Genomic DNA, 18,196 nt, shown 5'->3' on the forward strand with positions numbered 1-18,196 from the left:
TATTATATATAAAAATTGAATTAAACCACATTTACAAATATCCTTCATTATTTAAAAGTAGAAAATAATACATCATGAGTTTTTTATTTGTAAATTCCTCTGAATGAGATTCAGTTATTGTAAATATATCTGAAAATGTTAAAAAAAAAAAAAAAAAAAAAGCAGATTTTGCACACATTTGTTTCATTACAATGACCCTCACCCCTGTATCCTCCTTACCATGTAAATCGAGATCAAGATGGTTTATGAAACATTCATGAATCCCATGGTCTCAGAATACAAAGAGGAGAAGATGAGCTACACCAATGATACTGTGAAGTATGCCTGTAGCGGAAATCTTGGACTAAGGCCTCATGGACACGACAGTTGTTTTTTTCCTTGTCCGTAACGCCGTTTTTCATGATTTTCTGCGGACCCATTGATTTTCAATGGGTTCGTTGAAAACTCGGCTAATGCACCATTTGCCATCCGCGTCCGTGATCCATGGTTCCAGTCCGTCAAAAAAATATAACCTGTCCTATTATTTTCGCGGAAAACGGTTCGCAGACCCATTCAAGTCAATGGGACCGCTAAAAAACGCAGAGGCACACAAGATTGTCACCCACGTCCGCTCTATTCCTATCATTTGCATGGCAAACCTGTCTTAGACTTTTTTTTACATTCCTTTATGTTTGGTGGTCCTCCAAAAATAAAGGAAGACACACGGAAACAAAAACTTAAAACTGATCACGGAACGAGGGAACCCCATTTTGCGGAACGGAACACAACAACGGTCGTGTGCATGAGGCCTAAAACTGATACAGCGACTGATGGAACGTGTTAGACCCGTAATGTGACAGATGCAGGGAGATGATCTAGAACATTAAGCAGTAATACAGGTGACACACTAAATTTGAACTATTGTGAATCCTTATTTGCCACCAAACACGAGTGTTAAATTAATGGTATATCACTTACAAGGATGATAAATACAATTACTTCTCTATACCAGTCGTGGATCCCTACAGAAGTATTTTAATATCCAATATCTGTACTGCAAGCAATAGCACCTGTGTTTCCTACAGATAACATTTCTGTCAAGTCCTCAGACACCGCAACTCCATGAACGGTCTTCTAAAGCTACATATCCAGTGTTTTCAGTGTAATAGTCACATTCATTATTCACAGTACACAAATAACTTCCAGGTGAGTTAGAAATCTTCAAGAACTCTCCAGATATGTGGAGAGCCCTCCCATTCACGTCATTTCTATTCCATTATAAAAACTTGGGTGTACAAAACTGGTGGTTCTGTTAAAGCAATGGTCAAGTGTCTGAAAAGTTATCTTTGCCAGGGCTCTGGGGAGACAGTCCAGGGGCGGGGGGCTTCTTTGCTGGTTTTCTGTGAAAAAAAAAAAGTCTTTGTCCATGGTCCCAATTAAAGGCTTGTATTAAAAACCTGAAAAGAGAAGCATTCGGTAGTTTTCTTGTTTGCCAAGTGTGCAGAATAATACCAGTGTTGAAGCCGTGATGGCAATTAAAAGCAATGACCTTTATCCAAGACAGTACTGCATTACTCTACTCATCTTTATAGAGGTACCCTGATGCTCCACCGATGGCAGATGTCGGGGAAAAGAAGAAGCTAAATTAAAACATGTCAGAATCTTCCTTTCCCCAAAAGCCAATCCTTTTGTTTTTCCAGGAGTTTAAGAGGACCTGTCACCACGAAATGCAATGCAATCTGCAGGCAGCATGTTATAGAGCAGGAGAAGCTGAGCAGACTGATAATATTGAAGGACATTATTTAGTAATTTAGTAATTTATACATTTAAATCTCTGCCATTTCTGATGACTGACAGCTCTCTCTGTATACACACACAGAATGCCATCAACCTCTGGTAGCACCTACCGCATGCACAGCTGAGGTCAGAAAGAGGATAGATCTTTCTGACTTTAATCTATAAATTACTGAATCTTTTCCCATAAAACTGTATAACAACCTGCTCAGCTCCTCCTGCTCTATAACATGCTGCCTGCAGACTGCACTGCATTTTTCGGAACTGCTTTGTAGCTCGTCAGTAGTGAAACGATTAAGCAGGTTTGTGGAATTTATGGAAGTAACATACAATGGTAAAATCAATATGCAAAACACTGGGTGAGACCGTTCACTCATCTGCACTATGATTTGTGAATTGATGCCTACCTTTTATATTTATTCCTCTGCAATTTCCGTCTCCTGATGAACTACCACCTTGGTCACCGACATGTCTGGATGTTGCTCCTTTGCTTCTTTGATAGCTTGCACCAGGACCTAAGGACAGGAGAAACACTTAGAAATAACTACGAAATAACTTTTTAATTCAAAAATATATGCCATTTCCTCAGTTAAACCAGTAAACAACCCACTGGTAGTTGACTATATTACCTGGTCATGATCCAAGTCTCCGTCACCTGTAATAACTATCCTCTTTTCTATTCGAGTTTCTGAGATGCCCCCTTTCACTGTCTGGAGGAGAGGAATTAAAGCAGATTTAGACAAGAAAGTAGAGTAACCTATTGCGATTAGAAATATAATATCCATTAACTAACATGTCATTTAATTTAATAAAGGATATGTATAAATTTCTGATTGCTGTGCCTATGTCAAGAACGAGGAGTCCTGCCTGATGAGGTGACCTCCGGCCACTGCATCCAGGTGGAGAATGAAAGGAGAGGTGGTCGTGCATGTGCACGGCTCTCCATTCACTTCTATGGGAGTCTCAAAAAAAGGCAAGCATGCTTCCAGCTTGCTGGAAGAATAAAAAATGATAACATGCAGGATTTAGTTTTCAGTTTACCAAAGTGTTCATTTTCAAGTTACCAAGCAATCAGATATCAGCATAAAAAAAGATTGGAAGTCATTGGCTTTATTTACATGGTCATGGCCCCTTCATGCTGATGCTAACATTCATGTACAATAATGAACCAAAAATAAAACTGCTGACAAAACTGCATAGAAGATAGAAAGTGGTGCAGACATAACTGGTGATAGTCATGCAGATTACATAACAGAGAAATCTGAGCCTTTCACCCCAGCACTGCTACCACAAGTACTATTTCGTTACAGTGGCTCTACCATCCCAAATCTACACACCAGGTGCACTCTCCACGGCACACCCACTACCGATAAAATCACAGTAACGGTCCATTCACACGTCCGCAAATGGGTCACCATCCGTTCCGCAATATCGGAAACGGGTGCGGACCCATTCATTCTCAATAGGGCAGAAAGGGATTCAGAGAGCACACTATGTGCTCTCTACATCCGCATTTCCGGAGCTCCGCAAAAAAATAGAACCTGTCCTATGGGGGGGTGCCGGCCGGGTGTATTGTGGATCCGCAATTTCGGATCTGCAATACACCACGGATGTGTGAATAGACCCTAATAAATATCAATAGTTTGGAGGGCACACAACTATCTGGTGTTGCAAGGAACAGTCAAATACATAAATGCACATAAACCATTTATTCCAATATATACATTAAAAAATAAGTGAACATTTATAAAATAAAAAAAATATATAAAAAAATATAGTGATATCAATGATTGATAAAGTACAATATGGTAAAAAGTAAAATAAAAAGTGCAATCGCAATAGTGACAATATCGATGGAATAATATATATACCTTATTAAACCATTAGACCTATATTAAAAAAAGTTTATCAAATTAAAAAACACGATTGGTGCATTTATAAATACATAATAAATATGCTCATAAATCCCATGATTCCATGGTATAATTAATAATTCGTATTATCATGTGATATAAGTAATATCTGAAAAAGCAAATCAGTGATATTCTCAAATAAAATAAATCAAGTTACAGTGATTATTCAAACGGCACTATCAACATAAATGACTGAATATGTGATATGTTTTAGTTGGTTTTCATGTAATTGGCCAGCTGGTATTGAAATGTAATAAATATGTAAGGCCACAGTTTCTGTATATGTAAGATTATATGTTCATGTTTCCTCTCAATCTGAAGATTGACATACGAGACATTAAATTATCATCTATACAACTAAGAAAATCCAGTCCACACTTTCACATGAACATTGACTACAACAAATACCTCCCCCCCAAATAAGGAATCCCCTTTAAAAATGACCCCTTAGGATGTTCACTGCTGACCAGTGAAGGAGCACGCGTCTCCGAAGCGCATTTGATGTATATTGCGCTGACAGTGAACAGGAGAGTGGCTTTAACTTGCTTGTAGACCATTATATCACGGAGACGGACTGGTTGTCCTTTTACAACTGAACTTTTTACAATTAAACCTTCCATAATAAGAGGAGCAACCGACGTCAACTACTTACTTGCTGGTTTCTTGTGGCCGATCAAACTAACAGCCTCCAAACACGTGGGAAGCCAAAAGAGCCGAGCCAGCACAGCTTAGTGCCCGTAGCTTTACAGCTCCACTCCGGATGCAGAGTATCCTCACTACACAAAGGATTGGTAATGTAATTGCAAGTTTATGTTATACTAACCACAATTAACAATTAATCATTTTATCAAATGACAGTTATCCAAAGAACAAAAAGCTGCCTCCATAGAGGGGACATCCATTACCCCCTAATACAATACTAATATACAGACGTCAGCGAAACTGAGAACTATACAAGGGGAGTTATATGAGATAAACTGTGGCCTTACATATTATTACATTTCAATACCAGCTGGCCAATTACATGAAAACCAACTAAAACATATCACATATTCAGTCATTTATGTTGATAGCGCCGTTTTTACTGTAACTTTATTTTATTTGAGAATATCACTGATTTGCTTTTTCAGATATTACTTATATCACGTGATAATACGAATTATTAATTATACCATGGAATCATCAAATTGCAAATCATGGGATTTATGAGCATATTTATTATTTATTTATAAATGCAACAATCATGTTTTTAAATTTGATAAACTTTTTTTATAGGTCTAATAAGGTATATATATTATCCCATCGATATTGTCACTATTGCGATTATACTTTTTACCATATTGTACTTTATCAATCCATTGACATCACCAATATATTTTTTTATTGGATCTGTTCACTTATTTTTTCTGTATATATTGGAATAAATGGTTTATGTATTTGACAGTTCTTTGCAACACCAGATAGTTGAGTGCCCTCCAAATTATTCTGCCACCACAAGTGCCTAGGAGGTGACCCCTTCACATTCAGTGTCCGAGGTTCTCTGCACTGAATGCTTTCCTGCCCCATTCCTCTGAGTGACAATTCTAGAGATACAATTGGATACTAGAGCTGTGATACAGAGGAGGAGCTGGGAAGCGTTCAGCGCAGAGAGTCAAGGCACTGTACACTTCCAGTCGCGAATCTGGAGCATCAAAACCTCAACTTCTCTAACATGTATCCTGTTGAACCATCACAAGAGCCATCTGTGCTCTCCCGGTCACTTCTATGGTGCTGTCAGCAGTTTTGAGACATTAAAACTGCTGATGGACTACCTTTAAGCTGATAATGTATTACGTTACCTTGGTGATTTGGGTTGTTGTGGTGCTGCTGGTTGTTTCAGAGGTAATGGTGTGTGCAGCAAGCAGGATGCTAGGTTCTTGGTCAAAGTTAACATCTTCATTCTATAGATATAAAGGTTTGCATTTATAAAACTTAAAAGGCACATTGAAGCCTAATCTCTAATAGGCCAAGTACTGTTACTGGAACACGTTCCTTCCATTATATGGATCGTGCGCCCATTACACTTCTTGCACAAGGCAGTGTAGCAAGGCTGTGAAATGATGTAATATCAGCACTTTATAGGATAAATTTAGGAGAACCTCTGGTTGTTGTACTTTCTCTAGTTGAGAAGGCCGATTTTAGGCCGAAGCAGAATACTTACTTTTGCTGCTTCATAAGTGATAGTCTTGGTCTCTGTGTGTACCAAGGGGACTTCTTTAGTGGGGATTTGTCCCTTTTCACTGGTTGAAGCATTGGAGATGGTTACGGTCTGTGTTTTCACCAAAGGTGGCTATGAGGAAAAGTCAGAATTAATGAAAACATGTTCAGTCGACTGCACTGTAACAGGCCAACTGTTGGGTAACCTAACCTTTGTATTTTCTTGTAGTAGTACTCTAGGTTATTGAGGTATTACATGTCTTTAGTGTTGACAGACTGCAAAAATGAGCCGATACCATACATACTATTCTCCAGCTTAAGCATTGCTTCTTAAAGAGCCCAACCAGAAGAAAAGAAATGGTCTATTAAAAAGGCAAAACTGTTTGTAATATCCAACAAACCCTACAGATGCACTGCTAAGAGAAACCAGGAGGGTCATGTTGTCATAAGACTCTGTTAAGGGTACTTTCACACTTGCGTTGTTGGATTCCGGCAGGTAGTTCCGTCGCCGGAACTGCCTGCCGGATCCAGCAATCTGTATGCAAACTGGTACCATTTGTAGAAGGATCCGGATGCGGATCAGTCTCATAAATGCATTGTAATACCGGATCTGTTTCCAAAATGATCTGGTATTTATCTTTATCATATTTTTAAAGATCTGCGCATGCGCAGACAGCAAAAACGGGATACGTTTTTCCGGAACACTTGGGGACGGATCCAGCATTAATGCATTTCAATGGAAAATAATGCAAGTGTTCCGGAATTTTGGACGGAGAAAATACCGCAGCATGCTGCAGTATTTTCTCCATCCAAAAATCGTACAGTGACTGAACTGAAGACATCCTGAACAGAATGCTCTCCATTCAGAATACATTAGAATAAAACTGATCAGTTCTTTTCTGGTGTTGAGCCCCTGTGATGGAACTCAATACCAGAAAAGAAAAACGCTAGTGTGAAAGTACCCTAACGACTGGCTTGAATAGTTAGCAAGGCTCATTCACACTTTTATATTAGCAATCTGTATTAATAATTTTTTTTTACCACTGAAAAAGTGATGCAGATACAGTTACTGTATATTTTTTTTTTTCAAATATCCATTTTTTTTTTAAATACACTGCTTTTATGCATGTCTTTTTTTTCAACATGCAGCATGTTCCAATGAATCCATACGGGTACGGTTTTTAGCCTATTAAAGTCATAGGTTGAATTTAAAAATGAAACTTCCGTAATTCTTTACTTCGCATGTGTGTATGTGTTCTCATTTATTTCATCCACACTTCAGTATTATTAAAAAAATATATAATTCCTTTAAAAAAAAAGTTAACAAAAACACAGACAAAAAAACCTGACAAATTTATGGTATAAAAACCAGATGCAATACAGAACAAAATGGTTAAGAAAATTGTAGAAGGAGCCCTTATGTGTATAAATGTGCAAACACTGTATGCTGTATTTCATTTACTAATTTATGCCAGTGATTGCCTGCAGTGGTCACGTGTGCTTGATGTTACTTCAGTGCTGCAGATGGTAAAACAAAGCAACAGAGCAGCAGCACTGGAATAGAAGAGCAATTTCCCAGGTGAATACTGCTATTTTTATTATTTTAGCATCCCCACCCCCCACAGACAGATTTATCCAGTCCTGGAATATCCCTTTAAATGGAATCAGTCACCTCCGTCAAGCCCTAATAAGTGCCGTATAAAACACCTGCCACTTACTTCATATTAGTAATATGTATGTCAACAGTCGCCTCCATTCCCCCACTACAGGCCTGCAAACCAGCCATGGAATGCATTGAGGGATCGGCTGTGCATGCGCATATAATGGACAGGACTCCAGGAGAAGACCTCTTTATGCATTTCATGGCCGTTTTATGGGAACATAGCAGGGGAATGGGGGTGGGTATTGACAAATTACTGATCTGAAGTCAATGGCAGGTGTTACTGCACTTAATAGGGCTTAAAAGATTCCCTTTAGTCTATGACAATTTATTTGTTGAATTTCTGTGTGGGGAATTTTGCTCAGTAAATTTCCACATTAAGTTTGTTTTCCTCAAAGGGTTCAGGGTCAATTACAACACCCAGCCAGTGGCCAGGAGTTGTAATTTTTCTATATAATAATTCATATAATGAAGAATTATGCAAACGCCTACATCGGTGGGACCTGAAAGTTACAAGATATTCTAGATTATTGTATATACTAATCACTTGTAATAGATTTGATCAGACTTTCTGAATTATTGGATGCTCGACTAAAGGGATTTTGTCCTACAATGAATAAGCTTTATTTAGATATCAGGGGCGGACTAAAAACAAAGTGGAAAAAACACTAAAATTGGCCCCATGTAGGCAGTTCCAAATTTACAGAAGGTTGGGCAACACAAGTAGATAGGGACAGCATAAGCAGGAAGGGCCAGCAATACCACAGGTCCTGCACAAAACACCCCCTCAGCAGAACCAAATACCATAGTGCAGCACAAAATACTGCAGACCTCGCCACAGTATTCAATTAATGCTGAGACCATCAGATCATTATTCACCCAGCCAGTGGCTATGAGGAGTGCTCTTGGTGTTGGCCCACCACAAAATTTCCTTTAAGGGTCTATGGCCAGTCCGCCCGTGTAAACAATTCAAGGTCAGATACATACGTAAAGAAGTGCTCAGAGGTGTGGTTGACGCTTTGGAATTGGCTCAATGGCCCCTTATCACGTATCCCCTATGTCTCGTATGTCCCTAATACTTTCTGCTTCCTCGTTGGTACTCAACACCGAGAAATGTCTGCTCAGCCAGTCCCTAGCTTAGGCAGGTCACGGCTTTGATCGGTTGTCGGCATCTCCTGTGTCTTGTGAATGGACCAGGAAGCAGAGAGTATAGGGGACCCAGGAGCATTATAGGATCAGTGAGGATGAGTATCCTTTATTCCACTCCGAGCCCTTTCTGCACCTCCACCACTGGACAACCCCTGTAATCAACCAGCCTCATAGATTTCCAATCACAATTCAGATTCTTAACACATCATTTCACTCACTGACTAATCAATAAATGATTGCACAAACAACTAGAATATCAAAACACTATTTATTTCCTGTCAGCATAAATACAATAACATTTCAGTTTTTTCCCGCCGCATTGTCGTATATGAAAGTTAGTGATATAAACACATAATATCTTACATCTGGAATTGATGAAAGGACAGTAAAAAAATAAAAATAAAAACATCTGGGCACCGTAAGTACTGAAATAAAGTAGATAATAAAAAAAAAGCAATAAAAATGACATTAAATGGCTAGCATCATTAAAAAGTTGAAACATACCAAAAATAAAAAAAGAATAAAGGCAAACAAACTGAAAATACTGTCTCAAAATGCTGAGCAGCTTGTGGAAATTCTGTAAACAGTCACAGGACAGAAAAGATAGGGATCGGACACCAATTTTTACTCGACCATAGAAATTTGGCAGGACCAATAAGAAACAAGTTGTGGCTAGGCCAGTAAACAACGACAAACTACCTGAGGAATACTCTACCCACGGACAAGGTATAACCAGTAAGGAACTAGGCTAACATTAAGTTCAAGCAGCAGGCAACTAAGTAAATACGTCATGGCTTGTAAATTAGACCCATGAATATGCCATGTGGGGTTTCTTTCAGATAATCAATTTTTACTTATATGTCAATCCAAGATCACTAAAGACAATCCAATAAATCAAAAGATTATAAAAATGTTCCCGTTTTCAATAAGGCTACTTTCACACTCGCGTTTGGTGCAGATCCGTCATGGATCTCCACAGATGGATCTGTTCAGATAATACAAACTTCTGCATCCGTTCAGAACGGATCCGTTTGTATTATCTTTATCACAGCCAAGACGGATCCGTCATGAACACCATTGAAAGTCAATGGAGGACGGATCCGTTTTCTATTGTACTTGTGTCATAAAAAACGGATCCGTCCCCATTGACTTACATTGTGTGTCAGAACAGATCTGTTTGGCTCAGTTTCGTCAGATTGATCCATTTGGCTGCAAGCAGCGTTTTGGTGTCCATCTCCAAAGCGGAATGGAGATGGAACGGAGGCAAAGTGATGCATTCTGTGCAGATCCTTTTCCATTCAGAATGCATTAGGGCAAAACTGATCAGTTTTGGACCGCTTGTGAGAGCCCTGAACGGATCTCACAAAAGGAAAGCCAAAACGCTAGTGTGAACGTAGCCTTATATTGTATCCTAAAGCTTCCTACTGCTGTAGAGGCAATTTGCTATCTCATACCAAAAGTATCACTTTATGTTATAGTATTTTTTTATTTTATTTAAACACCTTATAAAGGATCACACAAAAAAAAATACAGCAAAATTCGCCTTCACTTGATCGCTCTCATCACAAATCTGCAAAAAGGCACTAGAATTTATTACATAAAGTGTCCTCCTGAAAGCTATTTTTCACAGTTAATTACACTTTCTAGAAGATATATGTCAAAATCTCAAATGTTGTATTCCATACAAGTAGACGATAAAACGTCCCGTACTTTTAAGCTACAAGAATAAATACCAGTGCATATCATACAAGTCTGATGTGTGAAGACATACAGTAGTACAGGAGCAACAAGCGATATCCAGTACAGAGCGGACACATTTGGTTTATACGGGCTCTCTGCTAAACTGCAGGAAAATAAGCAAGTCATCAATCTATTTTCAGCAAATATACTTCAGTAGCCATAAATACCATTAAAGCACTTGCAGTCTTTTCAGAAATGGGGGAGAGTAGGCAGTCCATTGTGTACGAGAGTCCTATATTATCAGAGGAGTTTCTAGGCCTTGGAAACATGGGGACATGTAGGCATGCGCTATAATGAAGTAATGAAGAGGCGCAGAACTAATTATATATATATATATATATATATATATATACACATATATATATATATATATATATATATATACACATATATACACACACACACACACACACACACATTCTTCTATTCTGGAAAAGTCCTCATTTAGAAAATGAAACAAATTGGAAGCACACGAAACATTAGAAATACATAACAAGGAAGAAAAAAAAACTATAAAAGCAAAAAAGGATACAGAGGCAAGTATTTGAAAGGTAGAATCTTCTTAGCAGCCCACACATAAAGGGATGTTTGAAGCAATTCCATTGCATTTGTGTAAAGGGGTGTTTTTATACAGCAAAAGGGCCGCAGGAATACTCAGCCATACGTACAATGAATGAGATGGAACTCCCACGGTATGAGCGCTCATAAGAACACTAGCCACCAGAGCGTCACTGCCAAGAATAGTACAAAAGACATGAGGAAAGGGATGGGAGAGTTTGGTAGTAAAAGTGAGTGCAGACGACACTTTTCCATAGACTTCTCCTCTGGCATAGGGATGGAGACTTTCGGGAGGTTTCCCCGATGGTCTGTCCCAGGCGGTTTTACAAAGTCTTCGTCCTGCACTGGAGGCTCATGTTGAGTCTGCCCACAGAGGGACGGCAGAAGAGAAAGAGACAGGTGAAACCGAAAAAAAAAAAATACAGATGGCAAATGGAACAGGAGAATAGAAGTACTTGTTAGGCATGTGCAAAGTACTTGGATCTGGCCTATAAAAGTATATTAGGGCCACTGACAAACTGCAGTGAGATTTAAGTGGTATCTATTAATAAGAAAATCTGCCAGTGGCAGTAGTATTTATCCTGTCTCCTCAATTAATAGCAGAGACAGGGAATTTAATGTCTATAAAGTCATGTTTTACGGAATAAAAGGGTTGGGTCACGTCAGATATTAGTGAATTATCGCTAGGAAATGCGGCCTCTGGGACCCACACCTATCTCTAGAGCTCCCAAAGTGCACAGATCCCAAAATAAATAAAAGACAGTCACGCATGCGCTCTCCTTCACTTTGAGCACTCCGTTCTAGAGTTAGGTGGGACCTGTACCCATCTGTTGATGGTGGCATATCCTAGCATTATGCCACTAATGTTTGAGGTGAGACAGCCCCTATAAGTCAAAATGATGAAAGGCAAGAAGTGGGGAATGGCTACTTTCACACTAGGGTTTTTGCTGGATCCGGCAGGGTTTAGTAACAACGCTTCTGTTACTGATAATACAACCAGCTGCATCTGTTATGAACGGATCCAGTCAGAGAAAACGTCTCCGTCGACTTGCATTGTGGGTCATGACGGATCCGTCTTGCTCCGCATCCCAGGACGGAAAGCAAACTACAACATGGTATGAGAACGGAACGGAATGCATTTTAGAACATTCCGTTCTGTTCAGTTACGTTTTGTCCCTATTGACAATGAATGGGGACAATACTGAAGCGTTTTTCCCCTGGTATTGAGACCCTATGACAGATCTCAATATCGGAAAATAGAAACGCTAGTGTGAAAGTAGCCCAAGAGGTTAGAGCTTTTGCTCCCAGTATATTCTGACCATTTACAAAGCCTTTGCATAGTCTCTAAGATAAAAAGAACTCTGATCTCAATTCCCTCAGGGGGACGGCTTTAGGAGGGTTAATTCGTGGACTTTCGGTTGGATCTTTGCACATCCCTGAATAACATTTCTCTGCAACATCACGGCCAGATGGCTGAGCAGCGCCAACAAACTGAGAGATTAGAATTAAAACATAAAAAAGAAGCAAATGAAAAACATTTAAAAAGTTGGTGTCAAAATGAACAAAAAATAATAATAAAGATGGCAGGAAACAGAGTGAAAGAAAAAGAAAAGAGAAGGGAACAGTTATAGTCAGCATCGCAAGGTGTGAAAACATAGGAGATCCTTTAAGTGATGTAGAAGATGGTTTACCATTACTAAACCAAGAAAAAGCCTCAAGACCTGGACTAGGTGGTAACCCATCTCCTGCAGTCCTAAATGTGATAGGGATTTTTGTGCGGCAGGAATTGTCAGAGTAAAATGCTGCAAAAGCCCAAAGCACACAGCTAAATGATAGCGCTGGAGTGCCCCAAGCATACAATCCGAATTTCCAATCTGCTACTTTCTTGCGCAGGAGCCTTGTCAATACATCCATAAACCAATACAGATTTACATAAGTTTTTACACATCATATCCAATAACGAAACAGGTGTAAACAAAAAAAGGCTCTAATTGGCTTTTTATGAGAATGTTAACTAAACAGTTTCTTGGGAGGCATATCTGCTTCTCAGGCCTGTCAACGCATTACTGAAATTTGGCACAGGGATTTGAACCACTGTTTAAGGGCTCGTTCACACGAACGTATTTTGCGTTTAATATACAGGCCATTTTCTGCGGTGCCAAAAATGCGGACAGCACTCTATGTGCTGTCCGCATCCGTTGCCCCGCAAAAATTATGAATCCTGTCCTATTCTTGTCCGTTTTGCAGACAATAGGCATTTCTATAATGGGCTCCTGTTCAGTCCCGCAAATTGCGGAAGGCAAACGGGCGGCATCCTTTTTTTTGCGAACCGCAAAAAACTGAACAGGTCGTGTGAACGAGCCCTAAAGGACATCGTTCAGCAGGCTTGTACCTATGACACTGGCCGACCTGTTACATGTGCACTTGGCAACTGAAGGCATCTGTGTTGGTCCCATGTTCAAACAGATGTAGCAGGGTTAGCACTCCCGCTGTTAACTCAAATTTCTTAACTCATTTCATTATCTTAAGACAAAAGCCATTGAAAAGCAATTGAAGGTGTTTGCTTAGATTAGATAACCAAACTCAGAAATCTCAGAAAAAAGGAGTGCTAACCTCGCTACATCCGTATGTGATGTTTTAACCGTTTGCCTCTACAGACAGTTTTGGCCTTAATGACCAAGCCCTATTTTTCTAATCTGACATGTGTCACTTTATGTGGTAATAACTTTGGAATGCTTTTACTTATCTAAGCCATTCTGAGATTGTTTTCTTGTGACAGTGTACTTCATGTTAGTGGTAAATCTGATTTGATATGTTTTACCTTTATTTATAAAAAAAAAAAAAATCCAAAAAGGTTTTCCAAAAATTCGATAAAAATGAGCAAGTTTCTCTGCTTTGAAGAAGTAGAGTGATACCTCATTAAATAGTTTTACATTCAATAGTTACTTTACATTCACCATATGTCTACTATATGTTGGCATAATTTTGTAAATGTCATTACATTTTTTAGAACATTAGAAGCTTAGAATTTTAGAAGCATAACGTTTTTGATATTTTGAAGAAAATTTTCAAAAATGAATTTTTTAAAGGACCAATATAGTTATGAAGTCACTTTAAGGGGCTGACTTTAAGAACTATACCCCTAAAATTATTCAAAATTGATATTTGAAACTTTTTTTTTTAACCCTTAAGGTGTTCCACAGGAATTAAAAGGAAAATGGAGGTGAAAATTTCACTTTTTTGTGTGCAGGTTTTCCATTTTAATCCATTTTTCCTGTAGCACAGAAAGGGTTAACAGCAAAACAAATCTACTTATTACCCCGATTGTGCAGTGTACAGAAACACCCCTTATGTCGTCGCAAACTGCTGTATGGGCACATGGCAGGACACAGGCCATTTTTGCCGGAATGGTTTTCAGGCACCATGTTGCATTTGAAGAGACCCCGAGATACCCCAACAGTGGAAACTCCAAAATAGTGACCCAATTTGGAAACTACACCCCTCAAGGAAATTATTGAGGGGAGCAGTGAGTGATATGACTCGGCAAGCGTTTCAAAGTATTTAGAGAAACTTTATAATGTCACAGCCCTGGTTAAAGTTCGGCGTCTGGTTACAATCAAGACGCACCACTACATCCATTTGCAGCAGGGGTTTAATAAAAAGCAAATGAGCCTCTAGGAACAACCAGAGCGTTGCCTGGAGGCTCCGCTCTCTCTGCTACTGCCACACCCTCTCCACTTTGATTGACAAGGCCAGTCGTGATGATGTTTTCACCAAAAGTACAGAGGGAGCGAGTGATGCAGAGAGAGCAGAGCCTCTAGGTATACTGGAAATGCCTCTGTTGCTCCTAGAGGCTCATTTGCATTTATTAAAACGCAATTTTTCTCAGCAATGCGGGCACATATGAACATAGGACCAACACAGATGCCTTCAGCTGCCAAGTGCACATGTAACAGGTCAGCCAGGTTCAGAGGTACAAATCTGCTGACGGATGTCCTTTATAGACTGATATTTGTAACTTTATATCCAAAACTGCTCAATGTTGGCAATTCCATTGAGGCAAATGAATCTCAACTACCTCAAGCACAGGGGTGGCCAACCCGTGGCTCTTGAGCCGCATGCAGCTCTTTGCTTCTTCAAGAGCGGCTCTAGCTGTAGAGCCGGGAAGCAGTCAGGCCGGCTCACTCTCCACCCCATGCTCTGATCTCTTTTCCTGATCGGGCACTGTTGCTACTTTGCACCTCCATCTCACTCTCCACTACGTCCTGATGCACAGTGCGAGAACGTAGTACGTAGAGACAAGCAGTATGACCTGACGTTGTGCTCATCAGGTCACAGTGGAGAGCGTGTCAGACCTGCAGAGTAGCAGGTAAATTATAGAAGTGAGCATGGGGCTCTGATCTAAGCATGGGAGGTTCTGATGTGAGCATGGTGGGGGGTCCTGATCTGGGCAATGGGGGCTTGGAGGGGGGATCTGAGCATGGGGGGCAGATCCGAGCATGGATTGGTCAGGTCTTAGCATAGGGGGTCAGATCTGAGAAGGGGGGGGGGGGGGGACTGAGCATTTGGGGGGTGGGGAGATCTGAGCACTGAGGGTCTGACACTGGGAGTCTGATTTATGTTGACTGATCTGGGCATTGGGGGTCTGATGAGGTTTGGGGATCTTATTTTAGGTCAGATGATGATTAGGGATCTGATTTAGGAGTCCGACCTGAGGGCTGTTGAAAAATATATTTTTTTATTTTTTTCCTCTGCTAATGAAAAATAAGAAAAAAATATTTTTATCAGACCTCAGATCAGATGAAAAATATTTTTTTCTCTTATTTTTCTTTGTTAAAACCTAGGTTCATCTTGTAGGGCGAAAAATACGGTGACTCGTGTGTAAATGTATAGCTTGTGGCTCCTGGTAGTCATATTTTTTTTCTTTTTGTTCTTTGTGTCTGTAAAGTTGGCCACCCCTGCTCTAGCACCTGAAAAGACTATACTGACATTTGAGAATTTGACTCTATATTTTATCAAAATCACCACAATAGTCACAAATTATATACTACTATCAGATATAATACCAAATATACCCTTCGGTATGAAATACAGGCTCCTGCGAAAAAGCATCATGTGTTTGGGGTACCATTAGCATTTTGCAGGTGCTGAAACCAAACATGCAAACCATCTGTCAGCAGCAAAGAGCTCACAGCCCATAGAAGCCAACCTCCCCTCCGCAGTCCTTGATATATGCCATGCAAATATTCAATTTTTACACACTTATGTGAAATTGCAGCAACAGCGCACGAATGCAGCCTTTACAATCCCTGCTTCTATTGGACAAAAAAAAGCTAGGAATGGATCGCACAATGCCAGTCTGGCCAGCACATGATCTTAGCATGGGCTTTACCTCTGACCCACATACTTTCCGCTCAGTGGGTAAAACAAGAGCGCGTTTAACCTAGATCCATAGGAACAATAAAAGCAAATATGAATATAATAGTATGAACAGTTAAATTAACAATGCAATCTTGTCACAAACACGTCTACCACGAATAAAAAGTAAAGCACAATGGAATTATCCTTTATAAAGGAAATGTATTACTACAATAACTAGCCATGTAGTGAGACATGCAGATGTCATTGGTGGGGACCTGCGATCATAGAACCCCACCCTCATGATCGTTAAAAGAGCCACAGTTAGTGGACTCCCACCTCAACATCTCTCAGTGACATGACAAACATGGGCACAGGCAAAGAGATATGCAGTGGACATGCGCCCCCGAATCTCTCTTTGCCTGTGTCCACAGTGGGCAGAACACATGCCAAGGCCCCTTGTGATGCACAAAGGGGCTACAGGGAAATATCTTGCCACAAAGACACAGGGCTGGCTGGAGCTTACTGAGGGGGCGGAGGTAGGCGCGAATAGGGCAGGGGAACCTGAGCACTTGCAATCGCTCATTAGCATATCATATAAATAACTTTTTGGGGCAATTTGGAGATTCTGAAAAACTAAACACAGGATCTGTGTTAGGGTACTTTCACACTAGTGTTAAAGTTTTCCAGTATTGAGTTGCATCATAGGGGCTCAATACCGGGGAAGAAGGGGGGGGGGGGGGAATATATTTTAAAAAAATTCAAATAGCTTCAGTTTTGTCCCAATGCATTCTGAATGGAAAGCAATCCGTTCAGTATGCATCAAGATGTCTTCAGTTCAGTCCCTCTTAAGGTATTTGGCCGGAGAAAATACCGCAGCATGCTGCAGCATTTTCTCTGGGCAAAATTCCGAAACACTTGCCAGAATGACGGATTTGGCATTCATTTCCATTGGAATGTATTAATGCCGGATCCGGTACCTAGTGTTCCGGAAAGACTGATCCGGTTTCCTGGTCTGCGCATGTGCAGACCTTTAAATCTGTAAAAAATAAAAATAAACAACGGATCCGGTTTTCTGGATGACACCAGAGAGACACCGGTATTGCAATGCATTTGTTAGACGGATCCGGAAACAAATGATATTCATTTGTATACGGATTTCCGGATCCGGCAGGCTTTTTCGGCAACGGAACTGCCTGCCAGATCCTTCTAACACTAGTCTGAAAGTACCCGTATGTCTTTGTGCCCCACTGAACCGGTCAGGTTGGTGACAGACTCCCTTTAAAGTGAACCTGTGAGCTCCCATATCACTTCAAAACAATGCTTGGTAAGGCTGTCTCCCTTATTATACTTTTAGATGCCAAATTTTACGCTGCAACGTTGAGAAATTCAAGTTTTAATCCTTATACAAAAAAAGGAATAGAGTACACCCTGGATGGGCCTGAGCCGCTCGGTGCACCATTGCTCCCCTGCTTTCGCCTCCCACACTGGTTTGATTGACAGCGCCAGGCTTCTCCAGCATAATTGCTCCTAGCCCTTAAATCCCACAACTGCGTGATAGCTCAAAATTCAGTACAGGAGCATATCAATAATATGTCTTTGTCTGACCTCAATAGACTGTACTGCATACTCTTTAAAGTTTGCACAGTTTCAGGCACATGTGCAATAATGCTGAAGGAATTGTTGCCCTGTCAATTAAGCCGGAGTAGGAGGCCCTGGGAGGCGAAACATGCAGAGCTATTACGCACCAAGTGGCTTGGGCCTGCCCGGGTGCCCGTGATGCCTAATTTGTAAGCATAAAAACATACATTTCTCCACACTGCAAGATCACTTCTGAGAGCTAAAGGTG

General features: G+C 40.2%; 1 protein-coding gene across 10 annotated transcripts in view; it reads right to left on the bottom strand.

Annotated features, from left to right (window-relative positions):
- Positions 1–593: 593 nt before the first annotated feature.
- The window catches only part of LOC122933105 (protein 4.1-like), a 183,619-nt gene continuing 166,016 nt past the window's right edge, over positions 594–18,196 (bottom strand). For all 10 annotated transcript variants that reach the window (XM_044287877.1, XM_044287876.1, XM_044287879.1 and 7 more), the window contains 5 exons: positions 5,887–6,015; positions 5,525–5,626; positions 2,403–2,483; positions 2,181–2,288; positions 594–1,436 (listed from right to left, as the gene is read on the bottom strand). In XM_044287877.1, coding sequence (XP_044143812.1) covers positions 2,190–2,288; positions 2,403–2,483; positions 5,525–5,626; positions 5,887–6,015 — 411 coding nt within the window. In that variant the 3' untranslated portion in view covers positions 594–1,436; positions 2,181–2,189. The remainder of the gene's footprint in view (positions 1,437–2,180; positions 2,289–2,402; positions 2,484–5,524; positions 5,627–5,886; positions 6,016–18,196) is intronic.

The sequence above is a fragment of the Bufo gargarizans genome, chromosome 3, assembly GCF_014858855.1.
Source record: "Bufo gargarizans isolate SCDJY-AF-19 chromosome 3, ASM1485885v1, whole genome shotgun sequence".
NCBI lineage: Eukaryota > Metazoa > Chordata > Amphibia > Anura > Bufonidae > Bufo > Bufo gargarizans.